Source organism: Phasianus colchicus, chromosome 6, assembly GCF_987193195.1.
Source record: "Phasianus colchicus chromosome 6, bPhaCol1.hap1.1, whole genome shotgun sequence".
In the NCBI taxonomy this organism is placed as follows: Eukaryota; Metazoa; Chordata; class Aves; order Galliformes; family Phasianidae; genus Phasianus; species Phasianus colchicus.
Window position 1 is genome coordinate 50,042,682 of NC_143441.1, and position 24,761 is coordinate 50,067,442.

General features: G+C 42.7%; 1 protein-coding gene across 1 annotated transcript in view; it reads left to right on the top strand.

The window, feature by feature from the left end:
• Nucleotides 1-4,385: 4,385 nt before the first annotated feature.
• MYL3 (myosin light chain 3) overlaps nt 4,386-24,761 on the top strand; it is a 36,139-nt gene continuing 15,763 nt past the window's right edge. Inside the window, exon 1 of the mRNA XM_031607815.2 lies at nt 4,386-4,611. Within this exon, the coding sequence (XP_031463675.1) occupies nt 4,486-4,611 (126 nt within the window). The 5' untranslated portion in view covers nt 4,386-4,485. The remainder of the gene's footprint in view (nt 4,612-24,761) is intronic.

Sequence of the window (24,761 nt, forward strand, 5' to 3'; positions counted from 1 at the left end):
AAAGGCAGGCATCTGCTTGTCTCTCAAGATGATGTTCCTCTTGGGAACAGCAGTAATATAGGTCGGATGATTCACCCAACAAGAAGTGGGAGCAGCAGCAGTTATCTCAGGAAACAATCTAATTTTACCTTAATTTCCATCCTCTTCCACCTTTGCTTGCATCAGCTTCCCATTGCATACACATCCTTTCATTGTCCACGACATCCTTCTCTCTCCATACAGACACAACCCAATCTGCAGCATCTTCTTGTCTTGTTTTAACCACTCAGGTTTTAAGGCACAAGTGCAAAAACTGCCCTGCTCTATAATCAACCAAAAAAACCCTATGTTTAAAATATCACTGCCATTTGAAACGATCTGACTTACTGTTTATAACTTGTTTGTATTAGAGCACAGATGTTGAGTAGCATATGAGCAGATGTGGTTTAGAGCTTTCTTTCTTTGCCCAACAGCTGACAACACATTTTCTGGGCTGGGGACTGAAGAAGCAGAAAAATCATCTTTTTGGTTGCAAATATTTTCAAAACACGTACTGTCGATTCTCTGGGGAAGAACTCAAGTTGTGGCCATCTTACATGTCTAAGGACAGCATTCTTTATTGGTAAAAGTTGCACAATCACTTTTGGTTGGAGAGAGAACATCCTTGACGTGCTCTCATTTAAAGAAGTCTGGAGGGTTTCCATCAATAGTTGTTTTCCAAGAGAGAATTTAAGGTTAAACTCAAAGATTTATTTTACTTTTATTTTGAATTGGGAAAAAAAAAAAAAAAAAGCCTATATGAAGTTGAAGGGAAGTCAAGAAACCAAATGTCTGAATGCTGATACTGTTTGGCCCTAAATAGTTCAGTTCTAACAGTCCACAAGAATATTTCATGAAAATTAGCTTTTCTCAGGTCCTAACCTTTTCTGGAAGAAGAGATTAACATCACCTGTACAATGTCCTTCATTTGGTTTGAGGAGGAGTGTGGCAAATTGCTGTAAACGTAGCAAGACCTGACAGATGGACTTATCAAGGATGAGAGAATCATAAGGTGATGTGGCAGCTTTCCCAAATTTAAATTATGCATGTTTTGGCCAAAATATTTCATTTTCATTTATATATATATATATATTTTTTTTTTCTTGTTCTAAAGTTCTTTTCCTATTCTATGGGAAATTTCCTGATGAGCTCTGTTCTCTTTGAAGATGATCCCAGTCCATCTCTAAGTTCAAGAGGAACTTATCATATCCCAACAATCAAGAGAACTTTACAAATTCACAGCTAGCCCAGCCTCTTCTGTTGGACTCCAGGACAACTCTGAAACTTCTTTCTGGCACCGAGATCTGCCACTAACATCTGTTCTGAGCATGACTAAAAAACTGAAAAGCACACTCCCCTCTCTTCAAATCCTATTAATAGGAAGAAGAATTTTTGGCCAAGGATTTTTTTTTATTTTTTATTTTTTATTTTTTTGCAGCTGCTAGGACTCTAGGGATCTTAATGGAAGAGATGGATGGGGAATTTAGGGCAAGATTAGTTGCTTTGATTTACAGAAGGATTTGCAGGGCATTGGAGTATATTTAATCTGCACAGTTGATCCAAGACCTCCACCCAGCAGTGGTTAGCCAAACCTGTAGGTATTTAAAATTCATAAAATCTCCATGCTTTGCCTTAGCATTGTATATTTCAACAAATATTTGCATACGTATGTATAGAAAGCATAGATGAGGGTGTTGCTTTCCAGGCATGCTGCATTGTCATGACAAAGGAAAGGGATGTCTTATGGTCAGAGAAATACCCTGATCTGGTAGGGCATTCAGGTCATTGATAGGCCTGTTTGCAAAACAAAAGCCTGGACAGCAAAAAACCGTGGGTCTAGAAGAGGAACAGTCAGGTTGGACAATGACTACAAATCCAAACTACTTAACTGGCATTTCTGAGCCTTGCCAGAAACCTCTCCTCCAAAAAAAAAAAAAACACAGACTGCTTATAGTAAGGGGCAATGTGCTGCAGCTGGTTTGACTTTAACAGAAGTGAAAAGGATGCTTTTCTTTTCTTTTTTTTTTAATGAGAAATGCTGAGACAGCTATATCATGAATATATTTTGATAGAATCACCAGGATTGGAAAAGGCCATCTAGTCATCCAGTCCTATCTCCACCTATCACCAATATTTCCCCACTAAACCATGTCCTTTAAATCATTTTATCATGAATATAAACCAAACATATTCAGGTAATTCCTATAGATCTGTACGATTCCTTAATTTTACAAGCTTCGGCTGAGGATCCGACCATGGTGATGCTTTCAGACACTCTTCTGGGTCTTCTTTACCATTATTATGACAAGATCCCAAGCTGTAGCCCTGCAGGCTTGAATTAGTAGAACTCAGAATTTCCTGTGTCTGTGCTGCCTGCTGCAATGTCAAGAAAGAAACCTGTAGTGAGGGAACATGGTGAAGCTCCTCCCTGGTGTTTCCTCCAGAGGAAAGCATGTACTGTCCTCCAGATATTATCCAATTCAATGCAGAAAAATAAGTAGAAAAGCCTTTTACAGGGCATGAAAACAATCCAGGATGTATTACTTTGCAGAAACATCTGCATCTTACAAAGTTTGCAGCGATCTCTTAGTCTGATTAATGGGGTACCTGGATATTTTCTGCACTTAATTCTTATCTGTCGTGGACAGAACAGGAGCAGAATGTGGATGAGAAATAGAAACTTAAAGGCAAACCTCTGCTTTGGGACTTTGCAATGTGAAGGAAATGTCAGAAGGTGGAATTCAGCACAGGTAGAGTTTGTCTTATCTAGTTTGGGTGTCTGCAATGAAAATGTCTCTACGTGAGCTGGGTGGCTCTGCTTCATCTGTGGTCCTTCCATGGTCAACAGAGATCCATTCAACAGGGAAGATGAACCACTCACCTGGCTGAATGGATTGATAGGTTGATAAATTGCTTTCAGACAGTTCTTTCTCAGGTGATCATGCAAAAATACATTGGGACTGTTGGGCTCCATCAGAGAGGGGATGTGGCTGTGGTGAACTGAAACGAATTGGCAGAACCAGCTCTCTGTACACCTTCTCATGGAAACAAATCCCTTCTCTATTAGCACCTCTAGGTAGGGATTGGCTTCTTCTCCCAGGTAATACAATAGGATGAGAAAAGTAATGGCATTAAGTTGTGCCTGGGGAGGTTGTGGTCAGTGGGCATGGTGATGGAGGGGGGGTTGGGGTTGACTTGGTGATCTTACAGCTCTTTTCCAACCTTAATGATTCTGTGAGTCTATGTACCAGGATCTGGGGGCAGCTTGGCAGGATGAAGCCCAAGCAGATCCATACATAGAAATGAGGAATGCCTAATACAGGCACTGGGGTTTGAAGCTCTCTGTGCTGTCAGAATAGATCTCCAAAGGATTTGAATGGTAGATTATCAAGATGGCACAGCAACTTGGTGAAAGAGTTATATAATTCAATAGATATTTGTTTGAAACACCAGCATAGATCCCCATTTCAAATACATTTGCAGCTATCTTATCCTGAGGCTAAGAAAGAAAAGCTTGTGCACTTTGAAACACTGTGAAATGAGTTCTATAGGCATGAACTCTTGATTTAGAAAAATATGTAAGTAAATACGAATCTGAAAATTGTTAACTCTGGCTTCGAAGGGGTTATTTAAACAAAGGAGGGCTGAGATTAGAAAAAGCTTTGAATAGATACCCTTATCTTAGTTATTTTAATGGGAATTTGGCATTCAAGTCTTTAAAATGGTCTGGAAAATCTCAGCCATGAGGCTGTACTTACAGACACCCAATGCTATCCCAGAGTGTGGGTGCATGTGTATGCATGTATTCCTGCTTGGTAGATGCACTCTGCAGTGAGCAATACTCATTCTTTTCTCCTTCCCAGGAAAAAGAGCTGTATGTGATCTGGGATACAAATTCCTCCCTGCACCAGCTGTTATGATGACGGTTGACCTCCCATACCTCTCCATCCTCATATCTAAATATAAGCCAGTGCTTGCCATTCAATGGGCCGTGTCACAACCAAGGCCAGGGGTGCCAGCCAGCCTGCAAGAGAGACAGTCTGCAGCAGGTGAGCTGGGGAAGGTGTCAGCAGAGCCCTGGGAGGGTAAAACCCATCGCTGGGACCTGGGTTGTAACTCAACCTCCTCAGTGCACATGTACACACGTGCACACCCGGACTAAAAAAACGCTTGAGCCAGTGCCAGCTAGCCCTAAAACCCCCAATCTCTTCTTCCATTTAAGTGCTAATTCATAACAATGCCGTATCGGATGGCTTTAAAATAGCCGGGCAAGTGTCTTGTCCTTTTATAGCATTGGCCCCATTGTAAGCTCTGGCATGTGACAGGTCTGAGAGTGACACATGGTGACTTCAAGAGATTGGACAGGGATAAAGACCTGTGTGCACTGGTGACTTTTCCTGCAGCAGCCACCTCTCTACTGTCTGTCTCTTTCTCTCCTTTCCCAAAGCAGCCCACCAGCAAGGCACCATGCCTCCGAAGAAGCCTGAACCTAAGAAGGCACCTGAACCCAAGAAGGAAGAACCCAAACCAGCACCTAAACCAGCAGAACCAGAGCCCAAAAAAGAAGTTGAATTTAACCCAGCTTCTATCAAAGTATGTATCTTTTAACACGGTAGGGGGAGGAAGCAACTAGGGCTGGTGGGATTTGGGTTGGTGGTGGTTCTGGTATTGATATGGTATTTGGTATTTTGGGCAGAAAGCAGAAAAGATGATTGCTATAGGCGGACTCGATGCAAATTCATTGAGGAATCTGCTAAATAGAGAAGCTAAAAGCCAAATCTTGTTTGATCTAACAATGTCCATACCTGTTAGACCCTTTTAATAACCAAAGTAGCAAATTTAGCTGCTTGGAAGTTTCACTGACCTTAATGGGCATAAAAGCTCCTCTCTAGGGAAAATTATAGGATGATGCCATCAAGATGGATAGACCGTATTCAGGACTTGGCACTGATTAGTCAGTGGCCAAGGCCACTTGGGGTGGGCTTAGATCATTCAGTGGACTCACTGCTGTCCTCCTGCAATGCACCATAGTAGACATCACCAGCGTGGAACTTCCTTAGAGTGAGCCAGCAGCAATTCCTGCAGTTTTCCCGAAAAGCCCAACTGGATGACAAGTAAAGACTGTGTTTGTATGTGTGTGCATTTTGGAAGGCAGAGAGAAACTCCATCAAAAAGAACAGGTTTCCTAAATGATCTGCTATTTTCAAAGTCCGTCCCATTGATCCCTACCAGAACGTGAGCCTGCTCCTCCTCTCTCTCCTCAGAGCAATCTCTGTTGATCTGTTGGGATTGCTGAAGTCTTGCTCACGTGTGCTGAGACAAAATTAATGCCATTTCTGAAATAGGTTTTGAGAGAATTTGTGCCACTGGTCTTGCCCGTGTAAATCAGTCTCCCAGCTGCCTGAGATCTGTCATAATCATTGTCCTTGCAGTAAACGGGCATCCCCTTTTGATGGGGAGCTACCAACATTTAGGAAGTGCTTCAGGTTATGAAGCTGCGAAGTAGGGAATTCCAGTAAGATGAGGCTGGAGATCTGTTTTCCATTCAGATACTTTTAACCACAATAATGGTCTGTTCACCAGGTAAGTCAGTATCACTATTTTTGTAAAAGAAATTTCCCTCAAAGTATGGTGGGGAAAAAAAAAAAAAGAAACACATTCTTTCAGAAATAATCATGAAATGAAGTTTCAAAGAGTGGCCTCTTGATATATAGAAATGAAATAAGCAAAGAAAATGCTGAAAAAAAACTAGTTCTCCCTTGTTCCTTCCACATCACGCATGTTCATAGGGAATATCAGAAATCTCTGCACCCATCTTTGGGAATGGTTTTCCAACATGCTTTGCACAGTAAATACCACACAGTACATAGACACTGCAAGGCATGGAAAGATTTTCTTTTGTAAAGCATTGCCCTTTAAGTTGGAGAAAAGAGAAGCTCTGCAGCACCTCACTGGTTTTCTTCTTGTGCCAGGTGATGACTGCATATCAATGAGAATTATGTTGTTTATTAGTTTAAAACAGCCAAAGAAATTCCTGTTGCCTGCAAGAAATTGGATAGCTAATATAATAGAATCATAGAATGTCCTGGGTTGAGAAGGACCACAAAGGTCATTGAGTTCCAACCCCCTGCTATGTGCAGGGTCACCAACCAGCAGACCAGGCTGCCCAGAGCCACATCCAGCCTGGCCTTGAATGCCTGCAGGGATGGGGCATCCACAGCCTCCTTGGGCAACCTGTTCCAGTGCCTCACCACCTTCTGTGTGAAAAACTTCCTCCTAATATCTAACCTAAACCTCCGCTGTTACAGTTTAAAACCATTCCCCCTTGTTCTATCACTATCCACCCTTGCAAACAGCTGTTCCCCCTCCTGTTTATGAGGTAGACCAGTAACATGGGAGACGTGGTGATTGCTTGTGCTTATGGTGAGCCAGGAGAGACAAGACAAGAGTAGATAATGACAAAGAAAAGAAATCACAAAGCCCCACTGCCATCCATAGACCAGCTCAGGGCTGAGGGGAGGGATGAGTATCCCTGGGACCCCACTGTGTGTCTCTTCACTGAGGAAGACCCCACAGAAGATCTCATGGGTGGCTCATGAACTGTGGGCTGCTGTAACTGCACTGTGTTCTATAGCTGGGAATCCTAACCAATGGTTTTCTGCCTTAAATCATAACAGCCTTCCAACCTTTCAGTTTAAATATTGGTAAAAACAAAACAAAAACACCGAAAAAACACACAACCTATATCAAGAAGAATTCTCACTGCAAGGAATTCAGTTTTGGCATTCAGCAATGTTAGAGTCAGGGCAGCAGTGCTGTGAGCAGGGCTTTGCTGTGACCTTGGGCAAGCAGTACATGGGGGTATTCATATATCTCTGTTGCTGCCTCCGTACTTAACATTCCTGCATTGTAAAGGGAGGGGGGAGGAAACTGCAATAACTTCTTTTAGAGGGCATTCATACCTTCAGTTGGGATACCATGACATTATGGTAATATTCAGCTGGGATACTGTGACATTGTGGTATGAAGGGCACCTAAGTCCAGTATAAAGTTGAGCTGCAATAATAATTAAAAAAAAAAAAAAATAGCATCACTCAAAGAAACAGACATGTATCTTTGTAGTCACAATGACTGAAAAGTCATCAAACACATTTTCAGCCAAGCAGGATTTGAAATCGATTCATGTCTGCATTTTTGTGAAACTACTCATCCTATACACTTTACCCATCCAGATTATTATTTCTCCCTTCAGTGCAATTTGAAGTTATGAACTCTTCTAATGGTTTTTAAAGTACTAAAAAACATGTACTGAGTTTCTAAAAAATGAGTAAAAGCCCCTGATAATATCTCTTTACTTTTGCGGAGAGTATCCCATTATCTACTAAGTGAACTAAGGAAAGCATTGACAGACAAACTATTTGGGTCTAGGGTAGTTTGTTTCCCAGTACTCATAGCAATGGGAGATGATGTTCTCTGGAGATATTTTCCTGGGAATTTTTCAATTAAGTGTTTATAATCAAAAATATTTTTGTTAAAACTGAAGCCGTTCGCACGCAAGGGCTGGGTCTGGCAAATATACTGCTTCCTGTTCCATAAACCTAGCTCTGGTAGAGCTCAGGCCATCTGGTGTAGATCAGAATACCTCCCTAGATCATTGTACAACATTTGAAAAAATGCTTTAATGAGTTCTGAAATTCCCCAAACGTCCCCGTTCTGCGTTCCAGGGTGAAGATGGTTCTTCTTTTTATATGCTTCATGCATAAGATAATCTATAGCTGAAAGAACCAGACTTGTATCAAAACACAGTGTTGAAAACGGTCAAAATGTGTGCTTTAATTGGAACATCTCGAATTATCAATATCCGTTAGTCAGAATTTATTGTACAGTTGTATTTCTGGAATTTGTTTTTTCACAGATTAAAAAGTCTCAAAACTACAATGTTTCTGTGGAAGGAGAAATAATTCTCATTACTTCTTCTTTTCTGTTACAATACATGGTTGTGACAATGGTCCATCAACATGATTCTGCAATGCAGAATCATAGAAGTTTTCCTGTCATTTTTGTTACTGCTTCTTGGTCGAGATCAGGGCCTGAACTGGGATCTCAGTCATCCTAAATGTGAGTTACATCCTTTTAAGCATGCAAAAATATTCCAAAGTTTTATTTTGAAGACTTTAACTTCTATGCTTATATGGCCCTGTAGGATGAGCCCCCAAAGTTAAATTTTATGAAGTAGATTGTGTGCAGTTTAATGTTGCTAGAAACTCAGAGAAAGGAGGTTTTATTTGTTCAGTTGGTTGGATGGTCGGTTTGGGTTTTTTGTACTTTTTTCTTTCATCTATTTGTTTCTCAGAAGAGTTGGTTTATGCTTTTTTAAGAAAGTATTTCAGTTTCCCTAAACTTAGTTCGGAGAACAGATTTTCCTTAGGAGATTGTGTAGCAAGAAGGTTGTCCTTTCCAGATATTCTTCATTCCCTTCTGAAAGCTCTCTTTTATCAGAAGGGGGACGTATTGCCAGAAATAAATTCTTCTCTCCTGAAAAATGATAAGACTAATGCAAAGCAGGAGTCATCTGTCAGTGACACAGAAAAGGGGAATGACCATCAGAAAGTGGATCGTTGACCCCAAACAGATCATTGACAACCAGCAGAGAAAAGTTCTCTGGAGAGTTGTTCTGTGTGTTGATGCTTGACGCCTATATTGGGATGGGTTGCATCAGCCCGTGGAGATGGCAATCCATGAAGGAGGGGATGAGGCAGGTATTTAGGTGCCAACGTGTCAGTTGCTAAAATTAGCAGAGGTTGACGTGTACTCAATGTCCTGGGTACAAAAAGGTCATGCAGAGACAGCGGTGGGGACCTGGAAGGGACATGGCTTGCCATATGCAATTATCCCTAATAATCACATTTTCCTGTGCTGGTACTTGATGTGCTTATCATAGCATGCACTGATATTGGTGCCTGGGGAAAAAAACCAGAACTTATTTTTGTGGAGCACTGTGATCTTGAGGCCCTGTGAAACCTGTTCTCCTTGAGAAGCCCTGAAGGCTTCAGAACATCTGCAGGGACACTCAAAAATAAAAGCTGCTTTTTCTGCAAGATGAGATGAAAGGGCTTCCCACAGGGGAAATAGGCAGACACATCCCACTTCAGCAATGAGCTGAGGTGAGATTGTGACAGAGCAGTTGTTTGAGGAATTTGTTTTGGGCTGAAGAAACTGCACTGACTGTATGTATTTTGACTGTTTGTATTTCAGGGTAGCTTGAATGTGGGAGAAATTTATGACTTAACAGTGGACGTAAGTGTGAGAAGTGCTTTGAGATGAGAGAAATTAAAAAAGCAGAAGCTACTTGTGTTTTATTACTGTGCACGAGGAAGAAAAAAAAAGACTTAAAAATGTTATTATTAAATAAATTCAGTTCATGGGAGTAAAGGATGTCTGAACGTTAAGTATGAGTGATGGCAAGTATTTTTTTATCTGGATGTGTGATGGAAACAGTGTGAAGTTTCAGGCATGCACATTTATTTTGGTGTTTGGGTCTCAGCAGAGGGTGAGTTTTTAGCTGGTGGCAGGAGACATTTGCAACACAGACGCTTGGAAAGAATGATACAACAAGGCTTGCATAGGAAAGAGATGACTTTTTCTGCCTCATTTGTTGGGACAGATATGATTCAAATCTTAGCATAATGATGAACCCCTTCCCTCTGGTGCAGAGGAAACAGAAGTGGGAAGCATTCCTCGGCACCATTCATCAGTTCACTCTAACCTTGATTTACATCAGGAGAGTTATGTCAACAGCTCACCAGATAGAAGGTGGCACAAAGCCATCCCCACCATGTCCACTGACCACATCCCTCAGTGCCCCATCTCCACAGCTCCTCATCACCTCCTTGGATGCTGAATCCACCACTTCTCAGGGCAGCCTTTGCCACTGCATTAACACTATTTCAGAGCAGATTTTTTTCCTAATATCCCACATGTGTGGGATAATTTCTACTTGTCTCTGAGTAGATGGTGCCCCCAAGACATAGTGAAGGCATCCAATTATTAAGAACATGTCTAATTCAGAAGAAAGTGTGTCTGGATAATCCTTGCATTGTATCTGCTACACATCCAGCTTGAAATAATAAATAGTGCTGTGTTTTGGTAAGACATGGTGGAGATGCAGGTCTTTGCCCACTTCACAACCTTCCAGGGTGTTAAAAGGCCTCAGTGAGAATTTGGACAAGTCTTCCCAGAGAATGAAGTGGGAGCTCTTTACACATATATGCTGGAACCTCCAAGATCAGACATCCAGTCAGCTGTACTTGGCCACCACTTGGGTTCAACCATCCAACACCCTCTCATCTTTCTCTCTCTCCAACCTATGTTTCCCCTTGGTTTCATTCCTCACAGGTGTTACATGTTCCCATTGTCATCACCACTGTTGTTATTGGCCCACAGTGCATCTCAGTAGAAACACTTTTAGAAAGCAATTTCCCTCCTGTGCTCACATGTTTGGAAGTTTCTGAAGTGGGCAGTCACCTGCCAGGCTAAACTTAGTCCATGCTGGGCCTCTTCCACTCCCAGTGGTTTCTTCCTGTGCTTGAAAGCACAGGGAAATTTGAGCAGCAAGTCTTGAAGAGGCCCCAGGCGAAAACGACTGACAGTTTAGTAAAGACAAAAGACCCCATTGCAAACTCATGGAAGCCAGAGAGAATTTTTTACTTCTGAGTTTTTATGGGATTTGCCTCTGACTCGCCACTCTTGCTGTGAGCTGTTGCTCCTACAAGGTGTGACAACTTGAATTAAGTGATCATGATTTATTTTTAATTTAGTGTGTTGCAAATGCCTCTTAGTGCTCAAAAAATTGTACTGATATGGCACAGTATCTTCGGATGCAGATTACTGAACTCCTCTAACTCCAGAGGAAGATTTTAGATGGATGGATGGATGGATGGATGGATGGATGGATGGATGGATGGATGGGAGGGAGGGAGGGAGGGAGGGAGGGAGGGAGGGAGGAAGGAAGGAAGGAAGGAAGGAAGGAAGGAAGGAAGGAAGGAAGGAAGGAAGGAAGGAAGGAAGGAAGGAAGGAAGGAAGGAAGGAAGGGGAAAAGGAAATTCACTTGCTGTGTCTCACAGGTTAGATATATGAGACTCAGCAAGTATCTTCATGCTCCCAGTAAAGATAAACAAGTACTTTCAGAAGTTCATTCATTTCACCCTAAGATGAGAGACTTAGGTGGATTAAATAAGGTAGTGGTAGAGAAGAGAGCCCATTGAATTGCAGGGACACTTAAGCCATGGTCTGGTTGCAGCTGAAGAGCCCTGCTGGCTTCTTTTCATGCTCCAGCTTACAAGAACTGCAAACATTTAGTACTCACCAATAGAGCACTGCCAGAGCTGAGCTATACCTGGATGCAAGCCAGTAAAACTGCGTGGTGTGTATAACACCATATGGCTCAAAAGATACGAGTTTCTACTAGTTTGGGGATTTTTCCATGATACAGGCATTGGCTGCTGAATGTTAGTGCCCATGGCACTAGTCTAGAAGAAATGTTGGACCTACTCCAAATTCTTGTCTCTGGACTGACTGTGAAAGAGAACAGATCCTCAGGATCACAAATTTGAGCTATTTTTATCACGTCTGAAAGAAAATCCCACATCCTTCCCATTCATCATCCCTGTGAAACTGTGGGGAATCAAACCTCAGTGGTCAACGGTCCTTCTTAGGGAAGATCTGAGCTGAGGATTGCAGCTTATGTTGGGCAGCAGTTCCTTCAACTGGGAGCTGGAAGGGGATCATCCTTCTGGAGTGGTTCCTCTCCAAATTTGGGATGTCTGAGGTCTATGGCAGACCACTTCCCTTAATAAATGGTGCTTTCTCCCACTCTGTCCTGATCCTGCTGTGTAGAGGGAAGCTCAAAGGTGTGATCTTCACATTGCACACATGATCATATGCAGGGAGATGAAGCTTAACCAAAGGATGCTGTCAGGGCTGTCAGCACAGTGTTTGTCCCTTTTCCTGAACTTCTTCAGCTGTGAGGGTCTGTTGGTTCAGCTACCAAAGATTTTTTCTCAAGAATTGGTGGCTGAGGTGCCCTGCCTTGGTGTTGGATATTAGAGATTTTTTTATTTTTTATTTTTTCCAGAAAGAGTGGCAGTGCTTTGGTATTGGCTGCCAGGGACATGGTGGAGTCACCATCCCTGAAGGTGTTCAAGGAATGAGGGACGTGGTCAGTGGGCATGGTGGGGGTGGGTTGGGGTTGGATTTTGTGATCTCAGAGGTCTTTTCCAACCTGAACGATTCTCTGATTCTACAAAATCTACTTATAATGTTAATATTTATAATGTTCCATTAGCAAATTGCTTGGGCACTCCTGGATGGTCCCCAGGGGTAAGCATAGCTAGAATGTCATGCTGCCATGGCACACTTCTAAAGACAGCTCTGCTCTCTTATTCTCTTTATTTATCACAGCCAGTGTCACTGTGAAAGCATGGGACATGCTCAGCCAGGCTGGCTGCTGTGGGGCAGTTTTTAATAGCAGAGAGAGCACCTTTCTCCCTCTTGTCCTTTCCTTTGGAGCAGCTGGTCTGGGCTGACATGAATTTGGCAGCTTGTTCTGCAGAAGTGCATCAGTGTCTGAAAGAGTAAAGGGTATTTCAAGGTTAGGAAACAATTTATGGCCCTGACCTGGTGAAATATGACATTGGATGCGTGGTGTGGGATGACTCCAGTTGCTGAGACTGGGAACACATTTCCAAAGGGGAAATGTAGGCGAGGATGCAGGACTGTGCAGTGGCATGCATTGGGAAAACAAAGATAAGGGAATTGAATCAGGTGGAGAAAGAGACCAACAAGTGCAGAGGAATAGTGGTTTTGAGGAGAGAGACTTGGGTGACCGTCTTGTTTTTTGTAGAGACCATGGCTGACCCATGTGATGGGCTGATGGTTGGGTGATGGGTTGATGGTAGGACCAGATGATCTTAGTGGTCTTAAATGACCACGTAAATGACCTTAATGATTCTATGATTCTATGACTATGGTTTGTTCATCCAATATCTGCTTTTGCCTTGATTCCCCTGGAATGAAACACAGGATGATTATCACAATTAGTCTCTTTTGGTTGATCAGACTGCAAAAAGGAGACGTTCCCCGCCAGCTGCTAGCACAATGCTGTCTCAAGCTAGAATGGGGTAGAAATAGAAAGATGTTGAGCAAACGTGCATTCAAAAACAGCAGAAGAGATTCTTTGTAGTATATTCCACTCATTCTCAGGGCCAAAACCAAACAGCTCTGGAAATTGAAAGTGCTTTCCAGATGGATTTTCTGGGCCAGCAAAAGTCTGGCTATCTCTGTGTATCTGTCTTGTTCTCAGAGCTGGGAGATGTTTCTCGTAAAAGTGCTTTTCTAGGAGATTTGGCAAGTGCAGCTTGGTGGCACCGGAGTGTTTTGCAAGCACACAGAGATTTTTGCAAAGGGTTTTCAAAAAATATGAAAAGGATAATGAAAATTACCAGCTTCAGCTTCTGAAGCAGCTTCTAATTTTGGAGAGTTCTCTCATTCTTCTATACAAAAAAATACCCAGAGATTTTCAATGATTGAAATTGCTACAGTTTGGGCAAAAGGGAACATTTTGACCAATCTGGGATAATCTTTCTCCCCCATTTCCAACTAAAACTGTCATCAAGTAAAACACAAAACCCAAACCTGTTTTCATTTGTCATGAAAAAGACTTTTTCCCCCCCAAATCAGGAAATTGCTCAGTGGCACTCTAAAACACATAGTAGCATATATATATATATATATATTTTTTTTTTTTTTCTGGCTGGTTTCCTCTTCCAAGTCTTTGTTGTGCAGTTGCCAAACAATAACCTTTCTGCAGTGTCTGATGCCTGTGGCATGGGGATGTGCAAAGCCCAACATGTAAACAGCTCAGCCTGGGCTGAAGGATGTCCAGATGAAAACGTGTCAAACTTCATAAGCTTTTTTTTTTTCCTTTTTTTTTTTTTTCAATATTTGAAATAACTCAGTTTTGCAGCAAGGCTGAATCTTCAGGTCGAACAGCAAAATGTGCAGCCTGTGTATGGACTGCAAATGAATTTTCTGCACGTGGCTTTGCTGTGTCAGTCATGGGATTGAGACAGTCTTTGCAGTGAGTCTCAAATTTAAAGTCAAATCTTGTGCAAGCATGCAGACATTGTTTTTCCCACCTCACTCTGCATTTCCCCTTGTGTCCCTGCACGCTTCACATCATTTATTTGTCTGCCCCTGTCTCTCTGCATTATTTCCCACTCTGCTTTTCACATCTGTGCAAGGCATGCAAATGGCCCTCGGAGTTGTGCAAAGCGGAGCACTGGTTGGAAGGGACTCACACTGACCTCAGCAGGGCTGTTGGGATGCAGCTATTATTTTTCTGGTTCGTTTTCTCTTTGCAATCATTATCTCAGACCATCTAGGACACGAGGGTTGTTGATTTCTGCTTTGCCACTGAATGAACTTTGCAGCTTCTCAAAAAGATGGGTTGAGAGAATAATAAATAAGCCCTTTTTTTTGACAGTTTCTGGGTTTTTCAAGTGTCTCTGCAGCAGGTCCTGACCTAGAAAGCCCTCATGGCAACATATCCTGCCACAGAAATTTATCATCTGAGATCTCAGCCAGTTTGCTTGCCTGCTTCTCCAGCACGTGGTGTGGATGAGGCCCCTGTAGGCTTGTTTGCATGTCTATAGCTGTGCAGATCTCATGCTACAGGTGTGCTGGCCCATGTTGGGAACAGAGTAATGGCCACCTGACCCCGCAGCCTGACCGTTTTCCCTCCTGACCATGCCTCCCAGCCTTCCCTTCTGCTCTGTGCTCCTTTTCCTCTCCAATCTGCCCCTGGATGTGTTATTAACAGCACAGTCTGGATAAGGAGCAGCTCTGTAATAAGATCTGCATTTCTCGCATAGCTGCTAAACCTCAATCAATATGGTTTTAATCGCCATTTGTGTAACGTGCAATAACTATTAAATTTAAATTAAATGCACAGCTCAGAGCATGCAGAAGGCCCTGGCCAAAGTGCTAACGTTTCCCAAGTTGCTGGAAAGCTGGGCTGTAGGGAGAAATTATTTTTTTCTCTCAGAAACTAGTTAAATCCTGATTTGGAGAAGGGAGGAGAGTGGCTCCCAATAGAAACAGAAGCTTCAGGTTAGGAATTTTTGCAAAGATGTTAGCATTTGGAAAGACGTGTCCGGGTGGACTTTGCCCTGGTGCTGAGTAGATGGAAAAACATCATTAGTGCATGTTCCCTGTTGGGAGTAGTGCCACACATATCATGAGCTGGGCTGGGGACATGACTAAGTGCTGGGGTGACAATTTGCTGCTTTGCTCTTGGTCACAAGCCCCATCCTTTCCAAAGGGCAGGTGGTAACCACATAGTTCCCAAAGTGTCACCAAGTCCCTGCCATGCTGGCTAAGGGCAATGCATCTCCAGAAGTGCCTGCAGATGAGCCTCAGCCACGCACGCTGTGATGTGGGTGGCTGAAGTGCAGCTTCCCAAATGAAGGAGCCCTTTGGCTTTGCTGTGTAGGTCACAGTGGTGACCTTGGGAGCAGTCACCTTGAGGGAAGAGCTTGCATTCTCCAGCGACAACATGCAGATAGTGATGATTATAGCTCCAAGCTGAACTTCTGTGAAGGATTTGAAGGTGTTAGAAGAGTGAAGCTGGTGTAAATGCCTAAAAGCTACTACAGAGCAGTTCCCCGTGGCAGTAGAATGAGGCAGAGAGAATCTCAGAAGAGGTTCCAGTTTGCTATTCAGAAATATTTCTTCTCAGAAATAGTGGTAATGCACTGGTACAGGCTGTCTTGAGAGGTGTTGGGGTCACCATTCCTGAAGGTGTTTCAGAACCATGGAGATGTGGCACTGAGGGACGTGGTTAGAGGGCATGATGGGGTGGGCTGGGGTTGGACATGGTGACCTTAGTGGTCTTTTCCAACCTTGATGATTCTGTGATTCTATGATACATCAATTCTCAGACAGGGGTATGTGTTGGGTATCTGACCTGGTCTGGCTCAAAGTGGGGGGAACCAATTAACTCTGCACCAAAATCAAAAGAATGAGAAATGCTGCTTCTCCATGCATAGGGCTTCAGCCTGAGAGACCTGCCAACACACTGTACACACACTGGCAGATTGTGTCCCAAAGCATTCCAGCCCCTCCTAAAGCTGTAGTGGTTCTGAATGGTTTCAAACTATGGAGCTTTCTGGTGTTAGACTCGCAGTAAGCTCCTCCACATCCTTCCTCTTTCCTCCCCCAGCCCATGGATTAACTTGTTTGCTTAGACTAAGTTGTAAGGTTTCCAAGTGGCAAAAGGATTGGTTAAAGCTCAGGTATTAATAAAAACAGGAATAACAAAGCAATTTCAAAGCATATTTCCTAACAATATTTCATTATAAATCTATATGTATAAAATTATCATATGCTGGCAGTGTAAAGAAATGGAAAGAAATATGGGAAAGAAAATGGATGTAATATTAGTAGAGGGGTGATGCCAATATAATCTCCAGATTTGGTTTTTTTTTTCCTTCTAAGAAAATTTCCTTCTTGAATTTAATTTCACATCTCACTATATGCATTCATCTTATATGGCATTGTTCCTTCCCCCATCCTATCTGCAGTCTGAATCCTAAAAAAGCAGACACGGAGAAGAAAGACTCAACTAAATTTGAACTGAAAGCATCATGCTGTGCTGAGGGTGTGCGGTCAGTTTCCAGCCCAGCTTCTTTTGATGAGATAGCTGCTTCCCAGAACTCCTGCCATAGCTGGGAACGGGGCTTTATTGCCACTAATAAAGGGTTTGGGAGAGCATTAGTGGCTTATGCTTGTGAGTGCTGTTCCTATTATGGGCTGATTCCCAGTGGGGTCAATCAGCATAGTCCCCTCCAGCAAGCCATACCCTCCACACTGATTTATCCCAAATCAGTAGCAGGGTTCTACTTTGTGAAAGATTTCTGTTGGCTTCCACCAGCTGAGAGCTTGAGCATGCTCTTTTTAAGCACAACTGAAACAGAACTTGGCAAAGGGAGATCCTCACCTCTGGATTTAAAAGAATCGATGCAGATTTATGGTGGTACCTTAGAAATTATCAACTCTCACTTCTAGTTTGGCTGGCTGGCTTTGGGGTTAATGTGTGTGTACGGTTGTGAAAGTGAGTTGTACATTCTCTCTTTCTCTCTCTGTGTAATATTATATTATATTATTTTATATTATATTATATATAGTAATATAATATAACATATATTTGCGTACACGCATACTATGCATATATAGTGTATGTGTTTATATATACATACAAATATACACCAAACACGTGCATAGACATAGTTAGGAAAGTGTGTGTAGATATCCCTATGTATGTTCATATGTGCAGATAAATGAACATGCACATGTATGCAAACATTGATGTGGAAAAGCCAGTCTTTACAGCCACGTATGCTCCTGTGCAATTCTGTATCAGAAGGCTTACACACATTATACCCACGTGAGATGCTTGGTTGGACAATTTGGTGGCCACTGCCCCTTCCCCAGATCTGAACTCTGAGACCCACTTCAAGTTTGGTGAAAGCAGCTCTGCTCCAGCAAACCCGTGCATCCAAAGCCCAGAATAGAAACAGCAGCAATCCATCGATTGTGTTTTCTGGGAAGTGACAGAACATCTCCACTGCAGGGCAGACACGGCTGAAAGATCAGTGAGAAGTCCGCTCCTGCAAACAGCCTTAGGAAAACAAACCAGTTAATGAACCACCCACCCTTAACAAAACAGCAGCGGGGAGCACGGAGATTAAAAAAAGGCTTAAAGAGAACCCAGCTATGGTTAAGAGCAGCCTGACTGTAACCACTGAATACTTGGAAGAAAAAAAAAAAAAAAGAAAAAGGAGAAAAAAATCAGTAAGGAAAAGAGCTTTTCACAATCTGTGGCTGGTGTTGACTTATAGGTACACCAACATGGGGCAGAAAAACTTCTTTCTCTTTGATGTAAGGACTGCAAAAATAAACTGCCCCAAGCTCACCCCCCTCTATCTGGAGAGGGACTGTCATCGCGTGCCATGCTGCTTGGTGACAGCACTTTACAAACACTGCCTCTTGCTTCAGTCTGCTTCCAACGTCACTGCGTACGGAGGACGGCAGGCAGGAGTTGACTTTAATGAGTCTGAAAGGGCATTTGGGAGTGATGTACGCAGATCTCATGAGTTTTGAGTGGAACTTGATGCGAAGCCTCAAGAAAACAGTCATAGTACAGAGCACTTGTTAATTGTGATCAAGTTTTGAACCTTGACACACTGTTGCAAGTGGACCGAGAAATAAGCAAAACAAAATTCTTAAAGCATCAGCTCCAGTCGTGGTTGTCAGAAAGTTCAGGTTTTGTTTCTTTCTGCGCAGACCAATAAACCTCTAAATCAAGTAAAGAAACCCAGCAGACTGCAGTGAATTGAAAGGATAACAACTTATGGTGAGAGGGAGAGGGAAAGGGTTTCTCTTTCTTCCTTTTTTCTTTCAATCAGGATTTGATGGAAGGGCAGAATTCAATATTTCCATCCTCTTGACCAGCCCCCAGCTGGAGCTTGGCTTTTGGGTCTTGATCTCACTGGCAGTGCTGGAGACAGGCAGGAACACCCAGTACAGCTGTGGTTGCACTGCAAGATCAAAACACTCTATTATTATTATTATTTTCAGCTCACAATGAATAACATCCTCCTTAGGAAAATAATTGCAAAAAACCAAAAGGAAAACCAGCCTCCCTCCACTCCAAGCTTGAAGCCAAGTGGATCCCAATGATGGATTAGTTTGTGCTCGTTGATTTGCTAAAGGGTAGTTTGGGCCCATTTGAATGTGGGTCTGAGTTACAGTGTGGTTGCTTTCGGAGCATTATGTGCACCACTCCTGTCAGATTTGAGAAACAAAAGCTTAGCTCTGCCCATTGCCAGCATGCTGTCACAATGACCCTCTGGCACAGATGGCTTAGCCCTATTCTTTGTTGTCTCTGGACAGTTACAAGGTGAAGGGTTGTGACATTTGAAAGGGCTCCAGCTGTCGTTTGGCTTTACAGGAGCTGCAAGTGCATGGAGATGGAGTGCATTTCTAGGAGCTGGAGGTTGGTGCCATCCCAACCCTGGAAAGGTTTGGGGGTGGTGATGACTGCATTGCCAACGATGGGGAAAAAAATAAACACCTCGATGTAGAGTGACGTTTGCATCATGTGTTGCCCTGTGCTCCAGAGCATTTCTGTGGGTGGTTTCAGGCTACATCTGGGGAAAACCTTAACATTTTCTACTCAAGAAACAAAAGGTTTTCTGAGTGCACCATCAGGCTGCAAAATCTTGTCAGGCCATATCTCAGAGGAAGAAAAAGATGGCAGATGGTTGTGGTGGCCAGCGCTGTTGGTGAAGGTACTTTGCCAAAGAATTTTGTTTTCAGGGGGACCTCGCTGAGTAAGAGCAAGAATTTCAGCTACCACATCCAAAACTGACTCTGGTGCATCCAGACATTGCCTTAGGCACCTTTCTGCTACATCTTGCCTGAGACCCATCAAGCTCATGTCAGTGAGGCCAAGTGAATGCTTCACATGGTCTCATTCACCATAAGCATGACTGGCATGTCAATCAGCAGCCCAGAGGGTTACACAACCATGTCATCTGAGAAGAAAATTAGTCCAGAAAAGGTTTTCAGGCTTGGTGGGGGAATTAAAATATAAGAAGAAAACAGCTTGGATTTTCAGGAGGAGGTTTCAGGGACACAAGAAAACCACAAAAATTTTTATTTGGCAACCTGAAATGGGTTTGTTCAGTTTGAAAGGAATTGCTTTGGTAGAGTTTGGAGTAATCTAGTGTGGAGGAGTGAGATTCTTTAAGTCAATTTTACATGAAATATGCCATTTCAATATAAAAATTCTTGAATTAAAAAAGAACAAGAAAAAACACCTGCCAGCATTTACAAGAGAAGAATGTTTGATTTGAAAATGAAGGTCAAAGAGCAAGGCTTTAAGTTGAAATAGTAAAAAGCAACAATAATGGCAATGATAATAATATTAATTTTTTTTTCTCACTAAAGGTATTTACAAAATTAAATACAGAAGTTTTTCACTCTTCCTGGATTTTTTGCCAGCATGCCATATCCACCAAGTGTATCATCTGCTGACTGCTTCTCTCTGCCCTATTTGAGGCCTTTCATCTTACGATGATACGACTGCAAGGGGCACAAATGCAGTGCTGACCCTCACTTCAGTGTGGGATGGTGGACTCCATCTTTCTCCATGCACGTTGGGTTGGGAGATCAGCTTTTTTTCCCACTGCCAGAAGGTTTGAAGGCCTGAAGCTCCAGAACATGTTTCAGTGATGTCCACATTCTTGGGGATCTTCTCTTCCCCATCAGACACCCAACTCATGGGCTGCTGTCTCAACCCAAGAGCAGACAGTACAGGCAATGTCTCATCTTTCTCACACCCAAGGCTCCCCTCCAGGATTTAACAGAGTGTATTTTTGAGGTTTTATAATTTCTTCCACAGTTATAAACATCTGAACAAACATCTGCTGGTGAGGCTGGTGAAGGGGGGCTGCAGAGAGGGAGAGAAGCCAGCCATCAGTAAATTGTTGGAGAATCTAAAACTATTAAGCTACAGGCAGAACAGTCAGTTTACAAAATATTTTGTATTTCTGGTGCTGCTTGTTGCCAGAAGTTGTCTCCATTCTTCAGAACAGCTGTGTCACTCTCTTGACAAAGCTCTGGAATTTCTCCTTCTGCTCTGTGGCAACGCATTCCCCATTCTAAAAAAGGGAGCTGTTGATTTATAGGCTACTGCCAGAATTGGAAAAGAACAGTGATTGAAAAGTGCACTGCGATTTGCCAGATTTGGAATCACTGATCTTTATGGGTCTCTTCCAATTTGGGATATTTCCCTCCCCTCCCCTCCCCTCCCCTCTCCTCTTCCTCTTCCTTCACCTCTTTCTCTCTCCTCTCCTCTCCTCTCCTCTCCTCTCCTCTCCTCTCCTCTCCTCTCCTCTCCTCTCCTCTCCTCTCCTCTCCTCTCCTCTCCTCTCCTCTCCTCTCCTCTCCTCTCCTCTCCTCTCCTCTCCTCTCCTCTCCTCTCCTCTCCTCTCCTCTCCTCTCCTCTCCTCTCCCTTTCTAATCACTTACCTTGGAACCATAAAGTCTGCTGAAGGTATAATGGCAGAGGTGGTGACATACTGTTATATTTTTTCGACTCTTAGGAGACCCAGGTAAACAAAAAATTCAAGGTGACCATTTTCCAGTAGGTAAGAGTGTGTGCTGGAAACAAAATGTTTTTGTTTTTCTTTATGTGACAGCATCTTCTCCATGATCTTGACTAAGGTTTTTCCCCATTTTTCTGATTTAAGGCATATACTGTTTTTTTGGTTTTTTGTTTTTTGTTTTTTAAAGAAAGGCTCCACTTTCTGAGGTGCAAATAATTGTCAGTTTCTATCTTTCATTATCAGCAAAAGGTCAACAATTCCGTTCTCAGACTCTGAAACAATATGCTTTCTGCCATTAAAGCAAACAAACAGAAAAAAAAAAAAAAACAACCCCACAAATCTAAATGGCCAAACAAAAAGCCAACCAATCTCATTTCAAGTCAATTTGAACTCAGCTCGTGTTCTAGTCTAGTGTCCATACTGTACAGTTCCTCCTGACTCATCCTTAGCACAACCCTGGGAACTAAATGTAGATGTACCAAAAGAATTTCAGAAGCCAGAGATGATGAGAACTCAGGAATGACTACAAATAGTCAAGGAATGAGACATGACTGTGTGCCAACATTTGCCCATGGGCAGTGGAGGAGTTTATGTACACCCTAATTGCTGTACGCAGAAAAGGACAGGAGAAAGGACAATGGAGATGATGAGTATTAATAGATTTTAAAAGGTCTTAGTGGAAAAAAGAAAACGTGTTTGTGAAATACAAATGCAATCTCAACACAGTTACGTTATGGCATTTTGGGCTCCTTTCCATCTGCTGCATGTCTGCTTCCTAAATTGTCCCCCAAGAGCAAAATAGGAAAGATCCTTTTCCTTCTCCAAAAGTTCTGTCACAGCTAAGTGAAAAACCTTGCTGTTTGTATTAGTATTCTTCAGAGTACTAAGAAACAAGAAGAAAATGATATTATTTTTTTGTCTGGAGGGGCTCCTTTCTTGCATTGTCTAAATACTTCTCCCCATATAACCTCCTGGATGCTGGTTAGTGACAGTTTTATTAATAGGACTTCTTTCAGGCTTAGCTATGACCGACTTAGCATGCATAGAATTATGGGCTTGATTGAGATACTGTGGGTTCACAAATAAAATCCCTGAGATAAGAAGCTGTGAATGACGTTCAAAGCACAAAAGGATGCGTACATCTCTCCTGGTCTCTCTGGGACAAAAACAGCTTAATGCCATCCTTTACGCAGAGAGGACAGTCATATTTGGACCACATTTTGTGCCATGGTAATCAGGTAATCAAGGCATCAAGATTGCTAAAACTTCACGGAAGCTAGCATTACACTTGATGGGAATAAGATTTAATTAAGATGCCTGGTGTCTACAAGGAATATGCAGCACAGCCCACACATCAGGGCAGGGGACAAGAGGAAAGTGATTAGCAGTCAGAAGCTCTGTTTCATATGGATTTGGACCAAGTAACAGCACCATAAGCCTTGGTGTTGTGGGTCCTTGGCATTCATAGGAATGTCCTTGAGTTGAAACCACATTGGCCAACAGAAAAAAAAAATGCCAGGGTAAACTTAAATCTTCTAAAGTGTCAGCATTTTAAAAGCAAACAAACAAAACCCCAAGGGAAATTATACTAGTTAACCCAAGGAACTGGAGAGTGTAAAGTCTACCTGGGAAAGCAAAGTCACATTAAGCCTGTAAGTACGCTCTGCAGCTTTGGGTGATGAAGGATGCTCTGCTGACTGAGTTCAGCAAAATGTGGAATGATGCTGGTGGGAAGCTGGGTAATTGCCTGTGCATCGGAGTGGGTCTGGGCATTGGAATTGCTGCTGGGGGCTTTCGTTCCCTTGGAAGCCTAATGCAATAGGTCTGGAGAAGTATGGAGCCACTATACGTAGGTGCAAGCACTGGGATCCCTCTGCTGCTTGCCTGACCTCATTTTTGCAGCCAGTCCTCTGGAACCCTTCTGCCTGGAGTCCTGCTGTCCTCATGGATAGCTGCACCTCCTCTTAACTAAATGGAGATGGTCTTGAGTGTTCCATACCAATCTGAGAGAGAAGGGAGGGAAAACAAAACCCCAACCGTCTTCAATCTAAATATAGCCTAAATTTGTTCCGTTCATTTTCAGTGATACCTTGTGGTTGGGTAAATGATGGCTTGCCATTCCCTTCAACTCCATGGTGGCATGTGCTGAGAGAGGAGAAAATAGCAGTAGACACCACCCACACATCTCTGAAGCTTTCCTGAGAGGAAGCCATGCCTGGGTGGTAGGTTTGGTCAAACTGTCTGCCACAGCTTTGTCAGCTGTCACACACAGCCCTCCAGCTCTGGGTGGTGTTTTTATAGGTCCATGATTAGAGGTGATGCATGCTCAGCCTTTCAGCCCAGTCCTTTCCTTTGATCTGGCCGTGGGAATTTGCAGTCATCCTTTTTTTGTTCTGGCACGGTTTCTCCTGGCCTGCAGTCTGCCAGGAGGGCCAGCTCAGGCTTTCTGGGTGGGATTCACCAGATCAAGGAAAGGCATCTACATCTACATGTGTGAGTCACCCAGGCTCTTTATATCATCATTGTAAAATTGATTGATCCACTCCGTGGAAATCAGAGCAAAATTAATCTCTTCCTTAAGCACAGAACTAAACAAAGTCAAGTCACACCCTAGAAGCGTCCCTTGCACTCTGCTGGTTAAATGGAATGAGAGATGGCTGACACATCTGGCTGTCTACATCTAAGTGTAGCTGAGATTAATTCTTTCCCAAGAACAATCCATCAAAGTGATTTAAGTACGAGTTGCAAGCAGCTCCGACCTTATTTCACCCACACTTGCTATTGATGCCTAAATAAACTCAATAGGCAATTAATTTCAGTCAAATTCACAAAGCTTTATATATTTAGATGGATTGAGTGTAAGGCTGTCTGCTGACAATGCACCTGTATAAATGTGTTCCCCGATGGATATTTACCTCTAATTTAGATGAAATATGCAAATTTGGGATCCTAATCTAGATGATTATAATCTTCATGGCAAAGATATGTTTGGATCTGTCTGTGTGTTAGAAAGGAAAGAACATTGCTATTCTTGTGTTGGTTCCTTAACTTATGTTCTCTACATACTTCCTGCCAGACAGTCTCCTGGCTGCCATTTAGGCAACTATTTTATTAATTGGACTTTGTTCAAGGTAAATTATGACCGAGTATCACAAACAAAGTGATAATCCCCCGAATGAACTAATTCAGATAAGGGCTGAGTAGGGTGGATACAACAACAGTGGCCTGGTTTTCAGCAGCTGCAGGATTAGTTGTGATTCTTCTTTTCCAAGTCCACCAGATGTTTTCTTGTTCCTCCTTCTCCTAAGCCAGGAGATGCTCAGAAATAGTATGCTAGGAAGAAAAAGACAGAGCATTGGTAGGTTATATATGTAGGCGAAGGATTCATCCATAGGATTAGGGCTGATTAAATGAGGTACCTAAATAAAATATGGTCTTTTGATGTTTTCTACCAAGAGAGATTAAACCAGTAATTCCCTCTGCACCAAATACATTGCTTTCAAGAATGGCCA